This window comes from Grampus griseus (assembly GCF_964374135.1).
Source record: "Grampus griseus genome assembly, chromosome: 19".
NCBI classification, from domain to species: domain Eukaryota; kingdom Metazoa; phylum Chordata; class Mammalia; order Artiodactyla; family Delphinidae; genus Grampus; species Grampus griseus.
The window spans coordinates 17627272-17651051 of NC_139013.1; the positions used below are offsets into that span (position 1 = coordinate 17627272).

Sequence of the window (23780 nt, forward strand, 5' to 3'; positions counted from 1 at the left end):
AGGATGGGAGCCCAGGGAATCTCTCTTCACAGTCTGTGCTCACAGCCATTAAGCAAACTAAAGACTGTTTCTCACCCGCTTTTTTCTCTTCTAGAAATGTAAAATTGGCATCATTTTGGGGAGTGATGCTTAGATTATTTAGATGTATTTTATAAGAGTTAGACCAAACTTGATCTGACTATAGCTAAAAACATCGAAATAGATTTTATCTGAACTCTCACCTCCTTACTTTAAGTGGTGGTTACAGTAGGCGCCACTTATTCAGTCTTTGAGGCAGGTACTATGCCAAACCTGTGATGCCATTTAATCCTCACAATGACCCCCAGAGTGGATTTTATCCTCACTTTACAAATGACGCCCAGAGAGGCTACAAGCCTTGCCCATGGTCATGAAGCTGGGCAGTAGAGAGCTGGGATTCGAATCTGGGTCTGATTGAGAGCTAAGATTCAAATCCAGGTCTGAATGAATCAAAATCACATGCCATTAATACCTACTGACTCCTTCCTATATCTTTTCTCGAAAGAAAAACTGAAATCCTACTTAGAACCACTGAATCACTATAAGACTCTGACTTGAAATTCCAGGTGTGTCAAGAGATGTTCATCTCCTAGCTCAACAGGAGCCCCTTAGGAACTAGATAAGTTTAAGTGATGAGATGAGCTGGGCACCAATCTCCATTTTGCAGCAGGCTCTCTGTGTACCTACCACCTGGTCCCCATGCCTGACCTCCTGACCTGCTGCCTCAGTTGACCTCCTTTGGCTACCTGCCCAGTTCCTTGAGCTGGTAGTGCGTCCTTCTGACGCACTGTCAGCTCTGACCTGCAACACGAGCAAGCACGTGTCCACACACTTGCTCCTTCCCTGATTCCAGGCCCCTCCCTCCTCCCCACTTGACTGTCTTGACAGTTGGCTTTGGCCTTGAACTGGTCTAAATCCCACTTCTGTCTTACTTCCCACAACAGGACTCTCTTATCCCCACTTGTTCCTCGCTCTGCATCTTTGACCAACAACTCCCTGCTCCACGGAGGCTAATGTCCCAACACTTGGTCTACCGTCGGTTGCGGGTCCATGGAATTACCTTTCTGATTTTTATATTGCCTGGGTGCTGTCCAGCCATAGAGTCCATCTCCAGGCTCCTCATCCTTCAAAATGGTATCATACTTGGATAGAGTTTCCGTGGCATAGATATCATCGTCTTCCTCTTCCAGGGCACCTACACCAAAAGCCTTCAAAAGCAAGATTTCACACTGAGCCATTATAGGTGTTAGCATATGCCTGCCTGCACTGAAGGATAAGGCTACTATAAGGATGTGACTGATCAGACCACATTAGCACTTCAAGATCACCAAGAGAGAAGCGAATGGGAGCCCCAGCTTAACACAAGTATCCAAGCCTTTTGGAAAACAATGACCAGAAGTGAATGTCATGCCTCCAGCACTGCAGCTGTCCTCCAGACTCAGCAGCAGCCACGGGTCTGGGTCTTAGTGCGGGAAGAGGAGTGGAGAAGACACCCAAGCAGCAGTGCAGGGGGAGAAATGGGGCCTCCAGGAGAAAGGCAGAATGTTCATCTACTGAACAACACGGTCTGGTGCCCGCGCTGGTGACCAGGGTCTGAAGACCGCTGCTACTCTAACGGCTGCTAGAAGAACTCCTAATCTTTGTGGGAAATGGCGAAGAACAAATATCACTTTTTGTTAAAAGGATTGGAAAAAAAACCATGTGAAGGAAAGAAAAGGTACAAATGAAATGACAAAGTAACCATCCTCTGAACTTATTCTAGGAAAGAGACTGAATCAATTTGAGAAGACAGGCAATCAGGAAAAGCTCTCCATCTCCTCAAAGGTAAAAAGCAAGTCTTTTTACCAAGGCCCCTTGGTAAAAAGTGAAACTTACACCCAGGTTCCTGACTTAGGGCTTGCAGCACTAGGAAAGAGTCGGAGAGGTAGTACAACTTGGACCTGAACTTGGAAAGGCAGATTGTAATTCAACTATTAACTAAATCAAAGAGGTGAGTGTGGTTTTCTGCTCAGCCCCGCAGGGGTGTGGGAAAGCAGTCCTCACTCCTCACACACAAACTCCCCGGGGCACATTAGGTCACAGGGTCTCAGGAACACATATTCAAATTAGGACGGTGTGCTTTACATGTCTTCGGACAAGCTCCTAAGGACAATACAACCACTTAGTCAATGAATAATGAGTGCTTACTATGGGGCTAATGTAATACAGCAAGAATTCTCATTTGTCAATGGTTCCCTGTTTATAAAACAGAAACACTTCTACCTGGCCTGAAATTCCCAATTTTCTTCCTTTATTCACTCCAACATCTCCAAGAAGATTGCTGGCACCCTCGGGTCCACCACTAAAGAGACTAACGTGTTCTCTTGAAGTTCCAAACAGTGCTTGGTGGGGATCCAGGCCCTTGTAAGCCAGTCCATGTACATTATCTTTAGGCGTGAAATCCACAGGTGTGACATCTTTGGGTGCAAAGGTCACATTTTCTGGCAAGTAGTCATCATCTTCATCCTATTTTCAGTGTTTCAAAATGGAATGAAGGTGAGTCACTGCCTGGTGTAAAGCCTGTAAAATACTATTTTCAAATGCAGTGATTAATTCCAAACAGAACAATTATCATACTTTCGTTTCCACTATTACAAATGACGAAATCAAGTCCCTGAACAAATGATACTAACACGAACAACTCCATTTTTTTTAACCTTTTTTTAATTGAAGTATAGTTGATTTACAATGTTGTGTTAATTTCAGGTGCACAGCAAAATGATTCAGTTTTATATATATATATATATATATATATATATATATATATTCTTTTTCAGATTCTTTTCCATTATAGGCTATTTCAAGATATTGAATATAGTTCCCTGTGCTATACAGTAGGTCCTTGCTGTTTACCTATTTTATATATGGTAGTATGTATATGTTAATCTCAAAGTCCCAATTTATCTCTCCCCCTTGGCCCCCACTGCTATCCCCTTTGCTAACCATAAGTTTGTTTTCTAGTTTGTGAGCCTATTTCTGACAAACAACTCCATATTAAGAATCTGAACAGACTTGGGACATCTATGGGGCTGGCATGTTGCTAAACACACTATCTGACATAATGAGGACATTTTTAGGGTATGGGTATTTCCCTATAATGTGATGACTGATTTCTAAAATTTTCCGAACCTAAATTTCACGCTCATAAAGTAACAGGTGCTACTGGGCCAAACGGAAGGTCAATCATCCCAAACGATACCTCAGATCCTTCAGAGCTTCCAGGGGGTAACGCGCAGCCATAGATTTTTACTCCAGGATCTATAAAAGAGATTTCAAATGCGTTAGTCAGAGGTGACTACAATGATAGAAACCCGATTCGCTGACACTCTTCAGCGGTAGACGGCTGAGCCTGGAAAAGACGCTACAGCTTTAGGGTCGGACGCTGACCGCTCAGGGATTGTCTTCCACCAGCCCCCGCCCCACCTGCACTCTGGCAACGATGCACATGGTGAGTAACCACTACTGCCCAGAACCACCGAGAACCCGAAAGAAAGTACTGCTGCCTCCAAGAGTTCACAGTCTGGCTGGGGAGACCAAGCGACAGGAACAACAGAAAATAATCATGTTAAGCTATAACACAGTTTTGGCAAAAGTAGGAAACAAGAACTTTCATATGCTGCTGGTGGGAAGGTAAACTAGTACAATCCTTCCAGAAAGTTATTGTAAATTACACACCAAAAAACCTTAAAATCCGTGCACACCGCTTGACCCAGCAATCTTACTTCTAGAAACACGTAGTCATCAAAAAGTCTGCTGTAGAGTTAATGACAATCAGTACACGTACCAGATTTCTGTCGGCGTGGTCTTCTCTTTACTCGAGGACCAATTCCTTGTCCTTCTTTCCAACCCATTTTTCTTAGCAATTCAAAACCAACAGATAACCTAGGATATCAAGGCATTGAAAATGAACTTCTTTTTAAAACACTAACGAACAGTAGGAAATAAGCAGCTCATATACCTGTCATGCCTCAGCCCTTTCCCCCCATCCCTATTAGAACTGCATGGCCCTGCTGTTCCCACCACAGCTGACTGGACCTGGGGAAGCTGATCAGATGCCCCCTCTCCCAGGCCTTTGCGATGGGCACACAGATGCCAAGCATGTGGCCTGGGAAACCATGATGGTCTGAGGCTGCCACAACAGGCCACATACCCAGGAGCAGAACAAAGAAGTATGTAGAAAGAGGGCAGAATGAGGAGGGAGCCCTTAAGGCTTGTGAGGCAGGGGGTGGGAGGGAAGTCACCCCAGTTCCTAATAGCTCTCCAGCTGCCATGAGCCCCACTAACACAGCTAGTGCCTGGAGCTCTAGAGCACTCCATGTGGTAACAGCGCAAGGTCCTTTTGGCAAAACCCCCTTTTGTACTCAAGCTAGGCTGAAAGGGCTTCTCCTACCTGCAACCAAACTATCCCTAAGTAAGATCATCACACATATGCAAGGCAGTGATGCCAAAATCAGAAAAGTCAGAATTAAATTCTTCTTACTTTGCTGGTGTTATGAGGTCATCAAGCAAAGTGGCGCCAGGAATAGGGGCAGTAGCTGCTGCTAACTGCCTGGCCTTTTCTCGTATTCGATCTTTGGTTTTAGAAGCAAAATCATCTGTGGTAACAATCGCTTTAGGTGCTATCCCAAATTCACTAAGATCCTTAAAAAAAAAAAAATTCAAACAGAATTACTTACATTATTTGGAAAGTGATTAAACATGATACATTACACAGCTTTATTACTTAAAAAAAAAAAAGTTAAAACTACGAAATTGAGTTAGGCATCAGCAGAGCAGCTGATTTACACCCTGACTTTGGATAAGCTAAGGCCAGTGCCCAAGGACAGGGGCATGACAGTGGCCACTCAGTGACGCCACAACAGGCATTGCCAAGCTAGGAAAACAGGAAGTAAGTGCTCTGTTCTTTGTTCTTCTTGGACAGTACCTCAAAGGTCCGTGTGAAGGCGGAAAAGGTCTTGGAGGCACAGTCAGCAAGCATTCGGGAGCACCTCTGTGCCAGGCTTAGAGTTAAGTACCATCCGCTGCCTGTCCAGCAGCCACAGACCCTTCCGCTCTCCCCACGGAGCCCTGATGCTGTCCAGGCACTGGCCTGGCTCTGCGCCACCATGCCCTTCAGGAGTGATGTCCCTCGGGGGTGATGTGTTGGGGCAGGGGAGGGTTAGGGAGTGGGGTTCACATCTTGTCTAAGCCAGTCATTCTGATGCCATTTTCCTCACCAGGGATTGCTTTAAGAACGAGCTTGTAGAACAATTCACTGGAGCCGATGTGAGGGAAAATCCACCAAATGGCTTCTCTGCTCTCAAGGAAAGATTCCAAGAAGAAAGTCCTCCTCCCCACTGGATAATGTCATCCCGGATGTGCCACCTGGAACTACTGTGGCCACCTTGCAACAGTGAGGTGAGGTCGTGGAAGGACAAGCTGACGTGCAGAAGCTACCTGAGAGCCTGGGGCCTTGCTGACATCTGGACTTCTTGTTCCATGAGATATGGTACCTCATAGATTCTGCTAGTCAAACAGGAAGGGGACCACCCCTTGTCACTTACCTGCAGCCTAAAACATGCTCAGGTAAGTATTTTACTTAATCTTTATCACAAATGAACCCATGACTAGGTTTTAAGGTAAGAGAGGCTTAATTTTACCAGAAAATGTAGCCCAAGCTGCAGGCCAGTAGCACCACTTTAGAAACCCCCCACCGTTTACCCCTAAGAAGCGGTGGTCATAGTCACTTTAATGAGGTGCCCAGATACCTGCACAGGGCTTCCTTTCACTCCTTTCTCTAGTCTAGTCACTCACTCCTCCTTAAACTGCAGTGTGCGTAAGAGTCACTGTGACTTAGAGAACGAACTTATGATTACCAAGGGGGAAGGGGAGGGGAAGGGTAGATTGAGAGTTTGGGATTGACGTGTATACACTGCTATATTTAAAAGAGATAACCAACAAGGATCTACTGTATAGCACAGGGAACGCTACCTAATATTCTGTAGTAACCTAAATAGGAAAAGAACTTGAAAAAGAATAGATACACATATATGTATAACTGAATCACTTTGTTGTACACCTGAAACTAACACAACACAACATTGTTAATCAACTATACTCCAATATAAAATTTAAAAAAAGTTTTAATTATGCTGGAATATTTTTTTTTAAAAAAGCGTCACCATGGAAGGCTGTGGACTCAGCTTGACAGACACTGCACTTTTGGGGCAGTTGGGGCTTTTTCAAGTAAATTTGCCTGTATATGACCTTCCCCTTACAGTCTTTTTTTTTTGGCTATGTTGGGTCTTTGTTGCTGCGCGCAGGCTTTCTCTAGTTGTGGTGAACGGGGGCTACTCTTCATTGTAGTATGCGGGCTTCTCATTGCAGTGGCTTCTCTTGTTGCAGAGCATGGGCTCTAGGTGCACGGGCTTCAGTAGTTGTGGCACATGGGCTCAGCCATTGTGACTCACACGGGCTCTAGAGCACAGGCTCAGTAGTGGTGGCACACGGACTTAGTTGCTCCGCGGCATGTGGGATCTTCCTGGACCAGGGATCGAACCTGTGTCCCCTGCATTGGCCGGGGGATTCTTAACCACTGCACCACCAGGGAAGTCCCCCCTTACACTCTTGACTTTAGAAACTGGCACCAGCCAGTTAAGGCACTATGCCAATGAACAAGAATCCACTGATGTATAGGGCACTATGGAGTCCAAATACCAAAATGATAGTCTTACAAACAAAGAGGAAATCGTACACTGAACTTTCTGGGGAGAGAGAAGGTGCTACAGCAACCAATCACCCACATCTCACCGGCTAGCTGGCAGCTAAAGTTCTGCACACCCACCTCTTCATCCATAAAATCTTCGGGACCAAAAACAGATTTGTCTGCTCTGTTCTGTCGTGAAGACACAAAGGAAGAGGGTGTCCATCCTTGAAAGAAAAGCATTTAGAACATTACAATCCCAGATGGTATTTTGGTTTATAACTAAATAATTAAGTAACACATGTGGACCTGAAACCTCCAATAACTACAAACTCTTAGCTACTTCTCATCTCACTGTTCACATAGACACAATTAGGCCACACAAACTTCTTATTAACCCCCATACGCCCTGTTGTCAGAACTTAGTGGATACAGTAAGGTTTCCCCATAAGAATTTGCAACCAAGAGAAATAAAACGATACATTGAAAGTTAAACTGTGAAAGGAACACAAGCAGATCTCAGCAAAAAGATGCAAGGTCACCTTATAAGGCAGGACCACTCTGAGACCACCAGGACAGCAATATACACCAACATACTAACATATCAAAGAAACAGTATGTCAGGGTGCATTAGTCAGCCATGAAAGGATTCAACCTGGCTAGTCTAAGGGCAGGCGATGACCATACTAGGCCCCCAATTCCACCAAATACCTGAGTCCTATAACTAACACCCACAGTAACCAAGCATGTGCTGTGGAGAAAATGCCGCAGAGGTCAAATGTATCTGTAACCCTCTAAGATACACTTTTCTAGTTTTCTCTAAGAGTGGCACACCTCCTTCTGACTTCCAACCAGAGTCTTGGGGAGCTGAGGAGTATGGGGCAGACCTATTCTTGGTAGGTGGGTAGAGCAGCCTTGTAGGCCAACTTGGGAGAAACCCCAGGGCAGTGAAGACCAGCTCTTCCAGGCGATACCCTGGCCCAGCACCTTCCTCCACTTTGGATGTCTATGGCTTTGCCCTGTATCTGCACAGGACCTGAATCTGTCCCTCTTAATGGTAAAGAGACATTCCAGTGTGTTAACATATCACAGTCTACTTGTGATGACTAATCATCTGAGCTGGTCTTACTTTTCAATTATAATATACAGCACCATAATTATAACAATCAGCAATGTATTAGTGTACTTCTTTCTTCACAAATTCTACTGCCATTTTTAACATTTTAATAAGTGCGCTACTTTAATAGTGCCTTAGTTACCTTACTTGGCTTTTCTTAATAATAAGGCTGAATATTCCACGTAGCATTCTATCTCCTCTGGAGTAAACTGTTCAAATACTTTGATCATTTGCTCATTGAACTGATCTTTATACATTCTGGATACTGAACTTTAACCATCTTATTTACCCTAATTATTTTTCTTACATGCCTTCCCCCACCCCTTCCTTGTATTGTTTTTCATCTTTATTTTACTACCGTCGTTTTTTCTTAGATTTATTTATTATTTTTATTTATTTAGTTATTTATTTTTGGCTGCGTTGCGTGTTAGTTTCTGCATGTGGGATCTTTCGTTGTGGCACATGGGCTTCTCTCTAGTTGTGGCGCATGGACTCCAGGACGCGTGGGCTCTGTAGTTGTGGTATGCGGCCTTAGTTGCCCCACGGCATGTGGGATCTTAGCTTCCTGACCAGGGATCGAACCCGCGTCCCCCTGCATTGTAAGGCGGATTCTTTACCACTGGACCACTAGAGAAGTCCCTAATATCACTGTTATGTATGAGTTACTTTTAAAAATATATACGAAAGATCTGGCTCATCTTGCTCTTAATAACTGCTATGTGAGTTAATCAGTCATCTTCATTCGTATTTGATATACATAAGCCATTTTCTTCCACTTTCTGTGTTAAAATGTTTTTTAAAAACACACTTTTTTTTTTTTTTTTTTTTTTTTTTTTGCTGTGCTGCGCAGCATGTGGGATCTTAGTTCCCCGGCCAGGGATTGAACCCGTGCCCCCTGCAGTGGAAGCCTGCCAGGGAATTCCCAACATATATTACTTTAAACAATACAGAATTTATTATACTGCATAATGTGACAAATTTGACTGACTTTTCTCCAGGTGGAGAACATGTACTGACAAGTGATGCTGTGGAACCCCGTGTTGGGACCTGCAGCGTCCTCAGCCACAAAACAGCTGGGACACCTGCCCTCCTTAGGCCCTGAGTAAATCTGTGTGAGAGCACTGAGTGTGTGGCAAGATACAGCATAAGACAGAAGTCCTTATTATCATTTAATCATTTGGTTATGACGTATCTATTTTTTTCTTTAAAGTCAAAGAAAACTCTCTCACCTTCAGGTTATAATCAATGAACAACACATAAGTTGTCTCTGGAAACGTTGCAAACATTCAAAGAACACAAAAGACTACAGTGTATGTACTAAAATGTTTTTTAAAGTTTTTTTAAAAGGGAGAGGTGAGGGAGGGGAGCAAAACTCCTACGGTATTTCAATCATTTGCTTTAGCGATATAGTAGCTACAAGTAAGAAAATCCTACCTTCTTTTGAACCAACGGTGTTGAAGTAACCAGCAGAGAAACCTCCACTGAAGGCTCCATGAAATCGTTTATACCTTCCTTTTTCGTCTCTGACAGTCTGATCCTGAAGAGGAATTGGTTTCTTTGGTCTCTCGCCTGAAAAAATAATATTTTGGATAGGACAGAAGGTGATGGTGGGTTAGAGAGGATTTAAGGAAAAGAACATTTCTTTAACATAATGCATTGTTCACTTCTTGTAACTTCAAATATAACAAGTTTAATTAAGTTGCTATTCCTAGACCTTAGTAGCTGACGTAGTTTAGAAAACAATATCTCATTTATATTAGAAATGTTTTAGCAAAACTGGCCTGCTTTTCCCACTAAATTCCATTATGAAAACTGAATTATTGGGCGAAGGGTTCAGAGATTGGAGGTGAAATCTGCTGGCAGTAAAGTAGGCAAGCTGCTGGGGTGGCACATGGTGTGCAGAGGTTTACGGCAAGGGACACATTTCTGTATCTCTTCTAGAAATTCACAGCATCCCCGACTCCAGAATTTTTCCATTGGCATTGCCCATTTTCCCCAAATCTTGAGTTTCCTTATTTCTGGGACTCTCCTGATGTCATAATTACTGTTCTTTAAGCTTACTCCTTTACTTACTTGGCTGAAAAGGGCTGGGGTGCTAAATAACACCAGCGAAAAAGAACTTAGAATTTCCTTAGGTTTCAAGTTTCATGACACAAATTACTGCCTAATTTTATCAGTTCTAATTAAAACTTCTGAATCTATTTAAAACAAAAAGTAACCATCAAGTTATTTTCAAACATTCACTACTGAAAGCAAGTTAGACAATCGTTAAGCGCTTGGGGTTGAGAGTCATGGCACTCTGGATTTTAAAGCTAAGCCCACCTTTACTAGCACTTTGATCACCTTTACTAGGGACTATGGTCATCTTAGCCTCTCTGTGCCTCGATTCCCTCATCTGTAAAATGGAACATTAATAGTAATATCTATTTCATAGAGTTGTTATGCAAATTGGATCAGATAATGCCTGTAAAGTGCTTAACAAAAAGAGGGACCCTCAATAAACATATTTAAAGTACTAGCTGCTCTTTTTTAAATTTTATTTATGTATTTTTTATTATTTTTTTTGGCTGCGTAGGGTCTTAGTTGCAGCACACGAGGATCATCGTTGCAGCATGTGGGGTCTTTTGTTGAGGCACATAGGCTTCTCTCTAGTTGTGGCATGCGGGTTTTCTCTTCTCTAGTTGTGGCACAGGGCTCCAGGGCACGTGGGCTCTGTAGTTTGCGGCACACGGGCTCTCTCGTTGAGGTGCACGAGCTCAGTAGCTGTGGTGCTCGGGCTTAGTTGTCCCGCGGCATGTGGGATCTTAGTTCCCTGACCAGGGATCGAACCTGCGTTCCCTGAATTGTAAGGTGGATTCTTTACCACTGGGCCACCAGGGAAGTCCCCTAGCTGCTATTGCTGTTATAGTAATAGTAGTACATACAGTAGGTAAGATGTATCCTAAAGCCCACGTATACCTGTTACTTCAATAATTAAGCCAGTTACTACTTCTGGATAGTGCAACAAAAAGTAAAGAAATGTCTAGCCTCATAGTCCTAAATTCTTACTTGTAGCTTTCGGAGGCTTTAGGTCATTTCTAGAATATAACCCACAGCAGGGTAATCAAGAGGGTTCCGAAGACAGGAGATCTGGGTTCAAATCCCTCTACCCTCCTACTTGCTAGCTGTGTGATTATAGGCAAGTTTTTTGATCTCTCTAAGCCTCAGTCTCCACAACTATAAAATTAGGATAATAACCAAAGTCACCTTGTAGGATGGTGCCAAGGATTAAAAACCACGAGAACTGAGCACAGTCCCTGGCCATAGCAAAGCTTGGTTAATATCACTACAATTTCATTTCATTCTAAAGAACTGAATTACAATTCAGGTCCCACAGTCCAAGACTTTCACCATTTCTTATAAAATACAGTACACATGCTCCTTTACTGCATGTGCACCTGGCATGATTCCTGGCTAAGGTGGAGTTCCTCAACCTCAGCACTATTGACAGTTTGTACTGGACAATTCTTAGTTGTCTTGTACAGTGGTTGGCAGCATCCCTAGCCTGTTACACTAGATGCCAGTAACGCCCCCATCCCGAAAAAGCATGACGACCAAAAATGTCTCCAGACATTGCCAAATGTCCCCTGGGGGGGGGGGCAAGTTCATCCCTGGTTGAGAACCACTGGGTTAAGGGGAGAGATGACAGGTCCTGCCAATGTGAGGTTCTGTGCTTGCTCTGTTCTCCAGGTACTCCTGAGCTGAAAGGGGAGATAAGATCTGCAGACAACTAGGTAGAACCGGACAGCAGATGACGAGGGCCAAGCAGTGTGGCTGACCAGGTCCCACAGGGCTCCTGAGGAGGAGGCGCCGCCTCTAACCACAGCACAGGAAAACTCCAGGGAGGAAGTGGCATTTTAGCCAGGCCCTATTATAATTATTGTTACTAACAGTATTATCCCATTTATCATACCCTGATAGGAGGCTCTGATTAAGTAAGTGTTCTAAGGTCCACAGCTAATAAGCACAAAGCTGAAATCAGATCTCAACTCTGCCTCCAAGTCAGGGACACAACCCATTCTGTCCTTTACTTGCTCCCCACCAGAAGTTTACTGAGGGCCTTTCCGTGGAAGCAGCCCTGTTCTAGGTGCTGGGTGTGGAAAACTGAATACAACTCCGTCCCTGTTCCCAGGGCACTCCGAGCCCAGCGGAGGAGACCTGCATGTATAGGAACTGTTCTGACAATGTTCAAGGTCCACAACATCAGAGTCACCCAGAGGCGTGAGCATTTGACAGCTGCACATAGGGACACAATTCCCCACAGAGGCATTAATTCCATCAGTAAACAGTAAACAGGAGGTGGAAAAGGGGAAGGTCAGATGTTTGAGAAAGTAGTCTAGTCTGACTGGAGGACAGGGAATGCACGGAAGATGGAACCAAAAGGGCAGATAGCGCAGCGGGCCTGGAACACAGTGCTGCAGGGTCTGTGGTACGTCCTGTGGGTGACTGGGAGCCACAGATAGTTTTAAGTGGGAGAGTCACAACATCAAGGAAGAAGAAAATGGTCCTAAATTAATCTGAGTGCAGGATGAGCAGGCGATGAGGAGAACTCTACAGCCAAGTGAATGTATCTAAGGGAAGATTAGATAAGCACTGAGGCACCTTCCTTCCAGGCCAGAGGGCCTATGTGTCTATGAGTCTGTGGGTAACAGATCAGCCCCTCTCTTACCCAATAAAACTTTCTGTCAGGGCCAGCAACTTTAATTAAGTAATGGAGTCCCTCCTCTACCAATGTTTGTCTAACCTGTCACTAGAACTTCAAAGTAGGAGGTAAAAGTGATTATTGGTCTAGTATGTTATATTGTAAAATGTAGTCAGAGTGTGTTTTAACTTCTAAGTGCTTAGGAAACAATGGATCAATCCTCAAAAACTCCTAGTACTGAGAAGTTAAAGGATAATTTTAGGTTGGGGTGGGGGGGGCTGGAAAAAAAGTCCATTCTACTTCAAGAGCCTGGCTAGACCATTAGGCTTCATCACAGATTTTGTACACCATCAAAACAGGAAGAATTAGAAAAATATAGGTCAAATAGTTGATGACTTACAATATGTCACTTCACAAGGAAACAACTGTGAGACCAGAAATATAGAAATGACACAAACTCCTGCTTGGCAGGGCTGTAATAACCTCCACCCATGCATGTTTAACCCTGTCCTCTTCCTGCATACCTAAATTCTAACCAGTTTTCAAGGGGTCCCATCCTGCCTTCTCAGGTTTCCCTGTTAGCTTGTGTAGGTTATTTCCTCTCTACATCACATACTTTAGCACTTGTGAACCTCATACTTTTGTTCTCAACTAGATTTGAAACCCCTCAAATTAAGAATCTTTGTCAACCAGTTCCTTGAGACTATGGGATGATGTGTTTGCTAATAAAGCTAATGTGAGCTTAGATTGTGGTAAAGAAACACAGTCTAAAATGAAGGACATACTAATAACGGCCCCAGTCTACCCACACTCTGGTCCCATGCTTGAAGAAAGCTCTGACAAATTAGGGTTGAGGGGACTTTAAGCTTAATTTATTAGAAAACTGAGTGTGGTACAGAGATGTCTTAGAGAAAATGCAAGGGGTGTCTTTAAACACATAAAAAGCTTTCAGGAGACTAGCATTTCTCTGTCTTCTGTAAGCAGACAGTAGGAACAGGGCCAGCATCTGGCAGAAGTTTCTAATGATTAGAACTGTTTGTAGAGCATAAGAGGGTAATCAGTGGCAACGTCTCAGAAGGACAACCAACCTGACACGATGTGGTCAGGGTAGGAAAAAAGGAGAGTCTGCAAATAACTCCTAGCCCACCAAACTTCCTTTGTGTTTCCCACAGGGCTAGCACTGCCATCAGACCTTACTAGCCATCCAATACATACTTTATGAAACAAATCAAGTCATTAGTGGATCAGACCAGAAACACAGGGGAGAATCTTGCTTCATCTTGCACTCACCCCCACATTCCACCAGCGAGTAGGGTCAGCTCTGCTTTCAAAGCACATCTCAACTCACCACTACTTAACCACCGCCACTATCATCGCCTGGCCTCTTTTTGCTCATCTCCCTGCTTCACTCCTGCCCACCTCCAACCCGCCTACCCTCAAAATCGAGGACAGAATAATCTGAAAAATATACATCCCTCCTTTGTGTAACCCCCTCCCCCATGACTCTTCTACACTTAGTATTAAAATCCAAACTCCCTGACCATACCAACTAAGACTCAACCCCCGCCTCCCCCTCTGCCATCATCTTCTACCAGCCTCCCCCTGGTGCTGTCTGCTCCACCCACATCAGTCCTGCCTGTCCCTCAATTTGCCAAACTGGCTCCGACCTCAGAGCCTTTGCACTTGCTGTTCGCTTCGCCTGAAATGCTCTCCCCCCAAATCTTCGTACGGTTGCTTCCTTTCTCTGTTTCAAGGCTGAGCTCAAACGTCCTCTCCTAGGAAAAACATTGCCTGACCACCGCTCTTCCCCTATCCCCGCTCTCACACGAGCCTGTTTGTCATCCTTCTTCTTCCCATCCCTCCGGGCCTCCCATCCGTCCCTGCAAAACGTGAGCACCCCGCAAACACAGTGCACGCCTCTCCGGTCGCTGTTCCCAGAGCCCGTAGCAGGCGAGCCTTTCCCCTGGTGCCAGACAACATCTGGCACAGGGTTGTGCGTTTTTGCCCCGAATCCTGGACCCCCGGCCTGTTTTCCACAGGCCCCGGCGACAAATCTAGCCCGCACCTTCTTCCAGCAGCTCCAGGCCCGTCCCATAGCTGACCAAATCCTCGTCGCTGTCTCTATCCAGCGCCGCCATCCTGCTCCCTTCCGGGCCTCGCCCCCTCGCTACGGAGGCCTCAATGGGCAAAATGCCTTCCGCGCTTTAATCTCCGCGAACCGCAGTGAAGTTCTAAGCGCAGGTGGCGGAAAGTGCTCACCCCGCCCGACAAGCCTCTCTCGAATCTGCGCCGGGTGGTTCTCAAACCCGTCCTGTGGGAGGCGGACCCCGGCAGGAGTTGTCTCGGAGGCTTTGGCTGCCACGACATCCCATCCTAGCTCCACCATGTGCCGGTCAGGAGGAGGCGCCTGGGAGAAGGTGGAAGGCACTCCGCTGTCGAGCTGCAGGGGTGGTTCTCCGCGAAGTCTGCCCACCCCACACCCCTCCCCAACCTGGTCCGTGCCCTTCCCCCACTTCCCCTGCCGGCCGACCCTGCTCCCCTCAGTCCTACCCCTGCCATCTGCGGGAACTTGCCTGTACTCCGAGACAGACACACGCACTCTGTGTATATCACCCTTAGGTTGATAAGTGGAGTCCCCTTCCAGACCTCTGAAAGGATTCAGACAGGGGAACCCTGATGCCCACGGTGACGGTAGCTTGGGACAAAACTTGGTCAAGGAAGAAGAGATTAAAAGAAAAGGAGAAGGAAAAGGGGGGGGGGCCGTGGTGGGAACAGAGGAAAACAGGAATAAAGAGAAAAATAAAAAAGGAAAGAAATTTGAAAAGAGAACGAAGGAGAAAGAAAATGCAAGCGGACAAGCAAAAGGCTGCTGTGAGGTGGGGTGAGGGACGCTGAGGGCTCCCTTACTGAAGCCAAAGAAACAAACATCTGTCCAATAGGGTGCTGTTATCCCACCGCAAACCTCCTTCTTACAGAAGAGAGAAACGAAGCCCGGGTCTGCAAAATGAGGGTCAGAAGTCTGTGTGAGTGAGAATCACTAGCATGTTGCTAAAATGTTCCTCCTACCCGTCCCCCAGGCCTCCTGAATCAGAATCTCTGGGATTGGGATTGTTTCTTGAGCACTCCAAGCACACTCTGGACTCAAGGCCTTTGCATTCACTGTTCCCACTGCTTGGAATACTACAAGCATGATTCATTGCCTCACTTGCTTCAGGTCTCTGCTCAAAAGTTACCTACTCAGCGGAAACTTTTCTGACCCTATTTTAAAAACCAACCCCTATCACCCCCTACCCTACTATATATTTTCCACAACATTTGTCACCTTATATAATTTGATTTACCTATTTATATGTCTATTATCTTTCTCTCCCAGTGGAATGGAATGTAAGCTCCCCTTGGAACGTAAGCTCCAAGAAGACAGATTTGACCCAGTTTTTCTTTCTTCCTTTGCTGTATCCTCAGAGCTTGGAAGGTAGTAAGCACTCAATAAATAATTTGAAGAAAAGAATGAAGAACTAATTAAATAAGTCATGGTACATGACTTTAACAAAAACAATTATTTTAGGGACTTCCCTGGTGGTCCAGTGGTAAAGAATCCATCTGCCTTCCAATGCAGGGGACGCGGGTTCAATCCCTGGTCGGGGAACTAAGATCCCACATGCCCTGGGGCAGCTACTGAGCCTGCGAACCACAACTGGAGAGAGAGAAAACCCCATGCCACAACTAGAGAGAAGCCTGGGCACTGCAACGAAAGATCCCACATGCCTCAGTGAAGATCCCACGTGCCACGACTAAGACCCAGTGCAGCCAAAAATAAATAAATAAATCTTAAAAAAAAAAAAGACTCTGAGTTCCCAATGCAGGGGGCACAGATTCGACCCCTGGTCGAGGAACTAAGATCCCTGCATGCCGCACAGCAAGGCCCCAAAAAATTATTTTAAAAACACAACCTCAAAATTTTTGGCAAGTTTCTGGTCTAAAAGTGGAGTCCATGTCCCCTCCCTTGAATCTAAGCTCCATGACTCCTTGACCAAAAGAATTCAGTAAAAGTGACAATATAACATTTCCCACACCCAAGCTTGAAGAAACTGGTAGCAGGAATTCCCTGGTGTTCCAGTGGTTAGGACTTGGCTCTTTTCACTGTAGGGGCCGGGATTCGATCCCTGGTCAGGGAACTAAGATCCCACAAGCCACCAGCATGGCCAAAAAAAAAAAAAGAAAAGAAAAAAAGAAACTGGTAGCTTCAACTTTCTGTTTCTTGGGATGCTGGACCTTGGAACCCCACTTCCATTCTGTGAGGAAGCCCAGGCCATGAGGAGACGCTATGTGTAGGTATTCCAGCCTATGACCCAGATGAGGTTCCAGTTAACAATCAGTGTCAATCACCAGACACGTGAGCAAGGAAGATTCAAAATGACTCCAGTTCCAGCAGCCATCTGACTACAGCTGCATGAGAGACCACAAGCAAGAACCTTTTAGCTGAGTACAGCTACCTCTGGAACCATGAGAGGTAATAATAAAATGATTGTTCTTGTTTGGAGCCATTAAGATTTGCAGTAATTTGTTAACAGCAATAGTAACTGGAACAACCTATATGATAGAATACTGTAAAGCATTTTAAAATGCTGGTGGGGTATATCTCCAGCATATGCTGTTAAATGAGCAAAACGGGGTGAGACGGAGTACACAGGATGCTGCCATTTATATTAAAAGAAAACATAGGGCTTCCCTGGTGGCGCAGTGGTTGAGAGTCCGCCTGCCGATGCAGGGGACGCGGGTTCGTGCCCCGGTCCGGGAAGATCCCACATGCCGTGGAGCAGCTGGGCCCGTGAGCCATGGCCGCTGAGCCTGCGCATCCGGAGCCTGTGCTCTGCAGCGGGAGAGGCCACAACAGTGAGAGGCCCGCGTACCGCAAAAAAAAAAAGAAAACATATTACATCCACAATGTAGGGACACAATACACCCACAAATATGCTATATCTCCAGTGAACTCCCCAAAGAATCTGGTAATAGTGGTTGCCACTGATCAAAGGAAATCACAGCAGGAGGGATACATGTATACAGCATTGTACCCCTTGAATTTTGTTTTGAGCTACATCCATAGTATTCTTTCCAAAACATTTTTATATCAGTGTCTTAGTTTTCATTTTAAAGGTTTTTGTATGTATTAGCCCCTTTCCTGCCTTGAGAAATTTAATGTACCAAAGAGAAAGTGTCTTTGTTTATTGAAGCCCTGCAGGGTCCCAGCATCACCCTTTGATCATCGTGTGAATAAATGTAGATATTGAAAGTAAAGAAAGTTGGGGACTAATCCATACAGCCAGACAAATCATGAAGGTCCGTGATTTTATTTCTGAATTACTCCAAATAATTTTCTTACAGCTTATAGCTTCTAAAGAGGCAAGCAAAACCCAATAAACTTATTATTGAGAGTTTACTTAATTAGATTTCTGACAATCACTGCATTTAGTAAAACAGTAATGGGACTTCCCTGGTGGTCCAGTGGGTAAAACTCTACACTCCCAGTGGGGGCGGGGGTGGGGGCCCGGGTGTGAACCCTGGTCGAGGAACCAGATCCTGCATGCATGCCACAACTATGAGTCTGCATGCCACAACTAAGAGTCCACATGCAGCAACTAAGAGCCGCATGCTGCCACGAAGATCCCACGTGCTGCAACGAAGACCTGGCACGGCCAAAATAAATAAATAAATATTAAAAAATAATAATAATAAAAACAGTAATTACCAACCTTTCTGACTCCAGATCTTCAGAAGGAACGACTGGATGCTTCATCTGCAACCCTGGTCACTAATTTACCCAATACTCCTGATTCTTGGCAGCAGGAACCCCTAAACAATGTGTTTTTTTGTGTGTGTTTTTTACATCTTTATTGGAGTATAATTGCTTTACACTGGTGTGTTAGTTTCTGCTGTATAACAAAGTGAATCAGCTATACATATACATAAATCCCCATATCTCCTCCCTCTTGCGGCTCCCTCCCACCCTCCCTATCCCACCCCTCTAGGTGGACACAAAGCATGGAGCTGATCTCCCTGTGCTATGCGGCTGCTTCCCACTAGCTATCTATTTTACATTTAATAGTGTATATATGTCCCTGCCACTCTCTCAACAATGTGTTTTTATGCAAAACTGTAGAAGCTTAAACACCACATACCCTTCCTTTCTTATTCAGACAGGCGAGAAAGCACAAATCTCAGGAAACTGCCCAATAGGAAGATGGGCTGAATCATCTGGGTAGGGAGTAATTTGTTCCTATGGTCCACACATCAGTGCTGGCAGTGGGATGGTCACTCATGACATGCAAAGAAACCTGCTCTATATGCTTGGGAATCAGTGTCACTCATTTTTTTTTCTGTTGAGTTTTCTTACTGAAATACAATGTATGCACACAGTTCTGTGCATTTTCACAAAGTGAACACATCCGTGTAACAACAAGCAGGTCAAGAAATAGAAAAATTTCCAGAACCCAGAAGCAATAATCCCAGAAGAGACTAATTTTGTCTGTTTTGTACTTTATGTAAAATGGAATCATACAGTATTTTTTCTGGCTTCTTTGGCTCAATAATATTTTTGTGAGCAAAATATTTTGCTCACAACATACATATTTGTTGCTTGTAATAGTAATGTGTTCGTTTTCATTATGTGAATATGCCACAATTTCTTATCCATTCTACAGTTGATGGGCATTTGAGTAGTTTCCAGTTAGGGGCTATTTTGAAAAGTTGCAGCTGTGAACATTCTTGTACATGTTTTATGGAGAACAGATGTTTGCATTTCTGTTGGATATCTACCTAGATTTGGAATTGCTGGATCATAAGTTATGCATATGTCCCTCTTCAGTAGAAAATGCCAGTTTTCCGAAGTGGTAGTACCAATCTACACTCCCACAGGCAATGTATGAGATTCTGGTTGCTTGACGTTCTCACCAATACTTGGTATTTTTTGCCATTCTGTCACTCATTTATTTATTTATTTATTATAAATTTATTTATCTATTTATTTTGGCAGCGTTGGGTCTTCATTGCTGCACGCGGGCTTTCTCTAGTTGCGGCTAGCGGGGGCCACTCTTCGTTGCAGTGCACGGGCTTCTCATTGTGGTGGCTTCTCTTGTTGCGGAGCACGGGCTCTAGGCACGTGGGCTTCAGTAGTTGCGGTGCGTGGGCTCAGTAGTTGTGGCGCACGGGCTTAGTTACTCCGCGGCATGTGGATCTTCCTGGACCAGCGCTTGAACCCATGTCCTGTGCATTGGCAGGCGGATTCTTAACCACTGCACCACCAGGGAAGTCCCACTCATTTATTTTTAATCCATAATCACTTCTTCCAAATATGACAAAATATCTTTCCTTTTAAATCGCAAGGAACAGTGTAGAGTAGCATAGTGCATGGTGTTGCATCAGGCAGTCTAACTTAGCAGACTGGTGACCTCTGAGCCTCAGCTTCTTCCTCTTTAAAATGGGGATGAAAAAGTATCCACTTCATAGGGCTGTGGATCAACTGAGATCATGTATGCAAAATGCAAAGCACAGCTCCTGTCATAAAGTATGCAATAAATGACTGCTATGCATTTAAGACCATATTTCAGAGCTGGGGAAACTGAGGTCACAAGGGGTAGAAGGATCTGGCCAAGGTGACTTAGTGGCAGAGCTTGCCAAATCTAGTGTGGTTTTCTCAAGTCAGCGCTCCATGGCACCATATGGCTTCAATTTCTAAGATTTTTTTTTCATAAAAATTGCAAAATTGGGTCTATAATTTACAATGAATTTCACTCACTTAAGGGTTAACTTGTGATTTCTGCTTTTAATTTGGCAAATTTCATCAGATTCTCCAAGACAGGATGTACATCAGGCTGCCCCTAGAGAAGCCAGTGCTCCTTTTTTCAACAAGCAGGTCTTAGGAGGTGTGACTTACATTTTACTTAAAGAAACTGAGTATCTGGACAGTCAACTGCTGGCCCCAGCCAGATGGTAAAACAGGGACTTCACAAAATAGTTGTTTGCAATTGAGATTTTAAACCTTTGCCTATCTCAGAAAGTCCCACCCCGACTCTTTTGTTAGGAGCACAGGGGGCTCACTGGCAGTTCTTGTGACACACACCACCAACTGGGTTGACAAATAGGAGGTTAGATGTTACTCTCCTGCTGGGTCAGCTGCAGCAGCTCTCATTTCCTGATCACAGCAGGATCAGAGATACGGGCTAAGGCCTGTGAGCCCCCTGCAAGGAGCCATGAGAATGTCTAGAGATGTCTGGTCCTGCACTGCCTCAAGGAGTGACACACAGATGGTTCACAGGGCCAGGAGATGCCTGTTGGGACGCACAGAGAAGTGCTTCTTTTCCTCTGAAGCTAGTATCAGGGTGGGCTGGTGTGTCCTTAACAGCAGGCTTCTTTTTCTTGCTCTTCTTCCTTTTTAATAAAAGAAGCAACTCAAGAAGGCAAAGGTGTTGGGCTAGATTAACAGATTTTGGTTTTCACTATATTCACTTTTATGTGTATGTCCGCATAGGTCAAAGTAGCACTAGTTTTCTGCTTATTTTTATGACATAGTTGTGTTTTAAAATAAAGTGTTAAAGTGAGTAATTTTATTTTTATTTATTTATTTATTTATTTCTGAAAACTAGTCAGGTCTGATTAGGATTTTCAGTTCTAATAAAATTGTGGGTTATTACACTAGATATAGTATTTATTATACAAACTATATTTCTTTAACCATTGTATGACAGAAGTGTGTGTTTTAAAGTGAGTAATTTTAAAGAAGACTATTAAGTCCATAATAGTACAAGTGACACGTATATCTGACAAATTGTAAGGGCGATTGGAGCTTTAAGGTAGTAGAAGGAGATGACAAAAATCTGAGAGTGGTAGGGAATGACTGGAGTCAGCAGCCCTGAACTAAACACCGATCTCAGCCACTAATGGCTGGCGTGCCCTTAACCACTTCACTCCTCTGAGCCTCGGTCTTCTCACCTGTTAAATGGAGATTATTTATTTCTCTTATTTGCAGAAGGTTCGTGAAACATAATATCTACAAACTTTCTGGCTAGAATAGAGGTTCTATTATTGATAACTTTATTATTAGTAGTAGCAGCAGTAGTATAGAGTGACCCGCCACCCGAGGATCCCCAAAACGGAAGCGGTGGTTTTCAAGTCCCAGCTGGGGGTGAGGAGTGTACATTTCCAGGGCCATGAATTAATTCTAGGGTGACCGACAATGCTGAAATTAGCTTGATACTCATTTCTGACCCTAAGAGAGAAGGGAAGTTTCTGCATTTGCCACAGTTTCCCAAACACCTGTCCCAGCTGCTTAAGATTCTTCAGGTTCTTTCTTAGTATTAAAACAGTCCTTTCAGAGAACGCCTTTTCTTGTGCTGCGTCTTGGAGCCGGCAGTGATGATGAGTTTCTTTTTTTTTTTTTTAAACATTTACTTGGCTGTTGCTACCATTTATTTTAAACTCTTGAACATCCCCCTGATGCACATACTTTTTTCTTTTTCTTTTTTTTTAAGAAGAAAAGGAAACGCTTGGCTTGTTTTGAAAGCAGATTGTATTTTGTTCTACCTGTGGCACCTACGCGACGGCCAAATGTAGCAGTAACTGCGCAAAGGTGTCCCTTAGTTGGGGGAGGGGGTAGGAACTGCAGGACGCTGGCCAGGAGGGGCGTGGCCGCTGGGGGGCTTCCGGCTCCGGCAGCCCAGTCCCGGCACCCTGTCTGCTAGTTCTACCCGCGCAGTCCACCGATCAGGGGAGCTGGGAGACAGAGCGGTGCGACCCCTGTCTCCAGGAGTCCCCCTTTCGCTCCTAAGCTATTCGCGTCCCTACCGCGCAGCTAAGCGCTTATACACCACTTTGGTTGTAATACCTTGAACCAGGTCAAGAGAGGGTGATCCGGACCCATTTTGTAGTTGAGAAATCTGAGGTTCGACGTGGTGGTTAAGAAACGTGCTCAAGGATACTCGTCGAGTCTCTTGGGCACGAAACCCTTTCTGGGGATCTCTCCTTGGGTGGACCCCTCTCCCCTCGCCATCTGTGACCTCCCAGTGGATCCGCCTGGTTTCTGCAGAGCGGGTTGGGGGACAGGGGGTTGATCGCTGTGCCAACAGGTTTGAGTCACCCGCCAAGGCCCTCGGTGGCGCCGCCAACTCTCCCTCAGCGTCCCGGACTCTGCCCCGGCATCCCTTTTGGCGGGAAGCTGTTTCTGACTGCTCGGCCCAGGGCCCAGCGCTCCCGCCGCGCCCTCGACGTGGCGTCGGGTATGGTCACTGTCCCCTCGTCGTGCGCGCAGGAGCCGTAGCTTCACCCACTCGCTGCATTTATCCCCGCGGTTCCAGACGAGGAGCTGGATCCCCAACCCGGGCCTCGCTGCGGCAGCGGAGACCCCCGGTCCGCCCCTGCGCCCCCGGGCTGAGGCTGCAACCACTCCCAGATTAAGCCCCTGAGGCTGGGAGAGTGCGAGCGAAGAGCCGAGGGGATCTTTGCTCTCCCCTCCGCCAGCCTCGCCTGCGGCACGGCTGCGCTCGGCCAATCCGGAGCCGGGGCGGGACCGGGGGCGTGGTCTCGGCGGGCCTGGCTTGGTTTCCAGGGCCCCCGGCCGGACCTCAGGCGGAGCTAGAGGGGCGGTCACTCAGGCGGGGCGGAGCGGGGCGGGGCCAGGCGCCCTCTCTGGCCAGCGCGCAGATGAGCTTCAGTCTGTTCTGCGCTCCCGCGCTGCCAGCATGACTGACGCTCTGCTGCCCGCGGCCCCCCAGCCTCTGGAGAAGGAGGACGACGGCTACTTTCGGAAGGTGGGCGGCTTCGGGTGGGCTGGGATTCTGCGAGCTCCAGACTTCTTTCCCCCCAGGCTGTGGAGGGGGCTGCGGGGCGCGCGGCCGGGGTCGACCAGGCCTGGAGGGGGAGGGGGCGCACTGGCCTGGGGCGCGCCCGGCGGAGGGTCGGAGTGGAGGGGTGCGGCGGCGGTGCACCCGGCGGCCGAGAGCAGGTGACTTACGGGGCTGGGGAGTGGTGTCTGGGCCTCCCCGCGCAGGTGCCAGCGGAGGACAGGACCAGGAGAGGTGCTCGGGGTCGCCCCCGTCGGCCGTCCCGCGGCCCTGGGGAAGGGACCGGTTCCCAGTGCGCTGGCGCCCTCGGCGTTGCGGCGCGTGGGGACCCGAGCCCAGCTTCCACCCGAGCGCTTGGCCGGGGCGCGTGGAAATAGGAGCCCCTCAGAAGGGATGGCGTTCCCCTTTTGC

The 23780-nt window shown here is 46.0% G+C and overlaps 2 protein-coding genes across 2 annotated transcripts in view; one reads left to right on the top strand and one right to left on the bottom strand.

Moving 5' to 3' along the window:
* Nucleotides 1-14702, bottom strand: part of GPATCH1 (G-patch domain containing 1) — a 43533-nt gene extending 28831 nt beyond the window's left edge. The window contains exons 1-8 of the mRNA XM_082676930.1: nucleotides 14603-14702; nucleotides 9291-9425; nucleotides 6881-6966; nucleotides 4538-4698; nucleotides 3842-3939; nucleotides 3257-3315; nucleotides 2281-2523; nucleotides 1079-1226 (exon numbers count right to left, since the gene is read on the bottom strand). Coding sequence (XP_082533056.1) covers nucleotides 1079-1226; nucleotides 2281-2523; nucleotides 3257-3315; nucleotides 3842-3939; nucleotides 4538-4698; nucleotides 6881-6966; nucleotides 9291-9425; nucleotides 14603-14675 — 1003 coding nt within the window. The 5' untranslated portion in view covers nucleotides 14676-14702. The remainder of the gene's footprint in view (nucleotides 1-1078; nucleotides 1227-2280; nucleotides 2524-3256; nucleotides 3316-3841; nucleotides 3940-4537; nucleotides 4699-6880; nucleotides 6967-9290; nucleotides 9426-14602) is intronic.
* An 8553-nt stretch (nucleotides 14703-23255) lies between these two features.
* RHPN2 (rhophilin Rho GTPase binding protein 2) overlaps nucleotides 23256-23780 on the top strand; it is a 57064-nt gene continuing 56539 nt past the window's right edge. Inside the window, exon 1 of the mRNA XM_082676934.1 lies at nucleotides 23256-23336. Within this exon, the coding sequence (XP_082533060.1) occupies nucleotides 23268-23336 (69 nt within the window). The 5' untranslated portion in view covers nucleotides 23256-23267. The remainder of the gene's footprint in view (nucleotides 23337-23780) is intronic.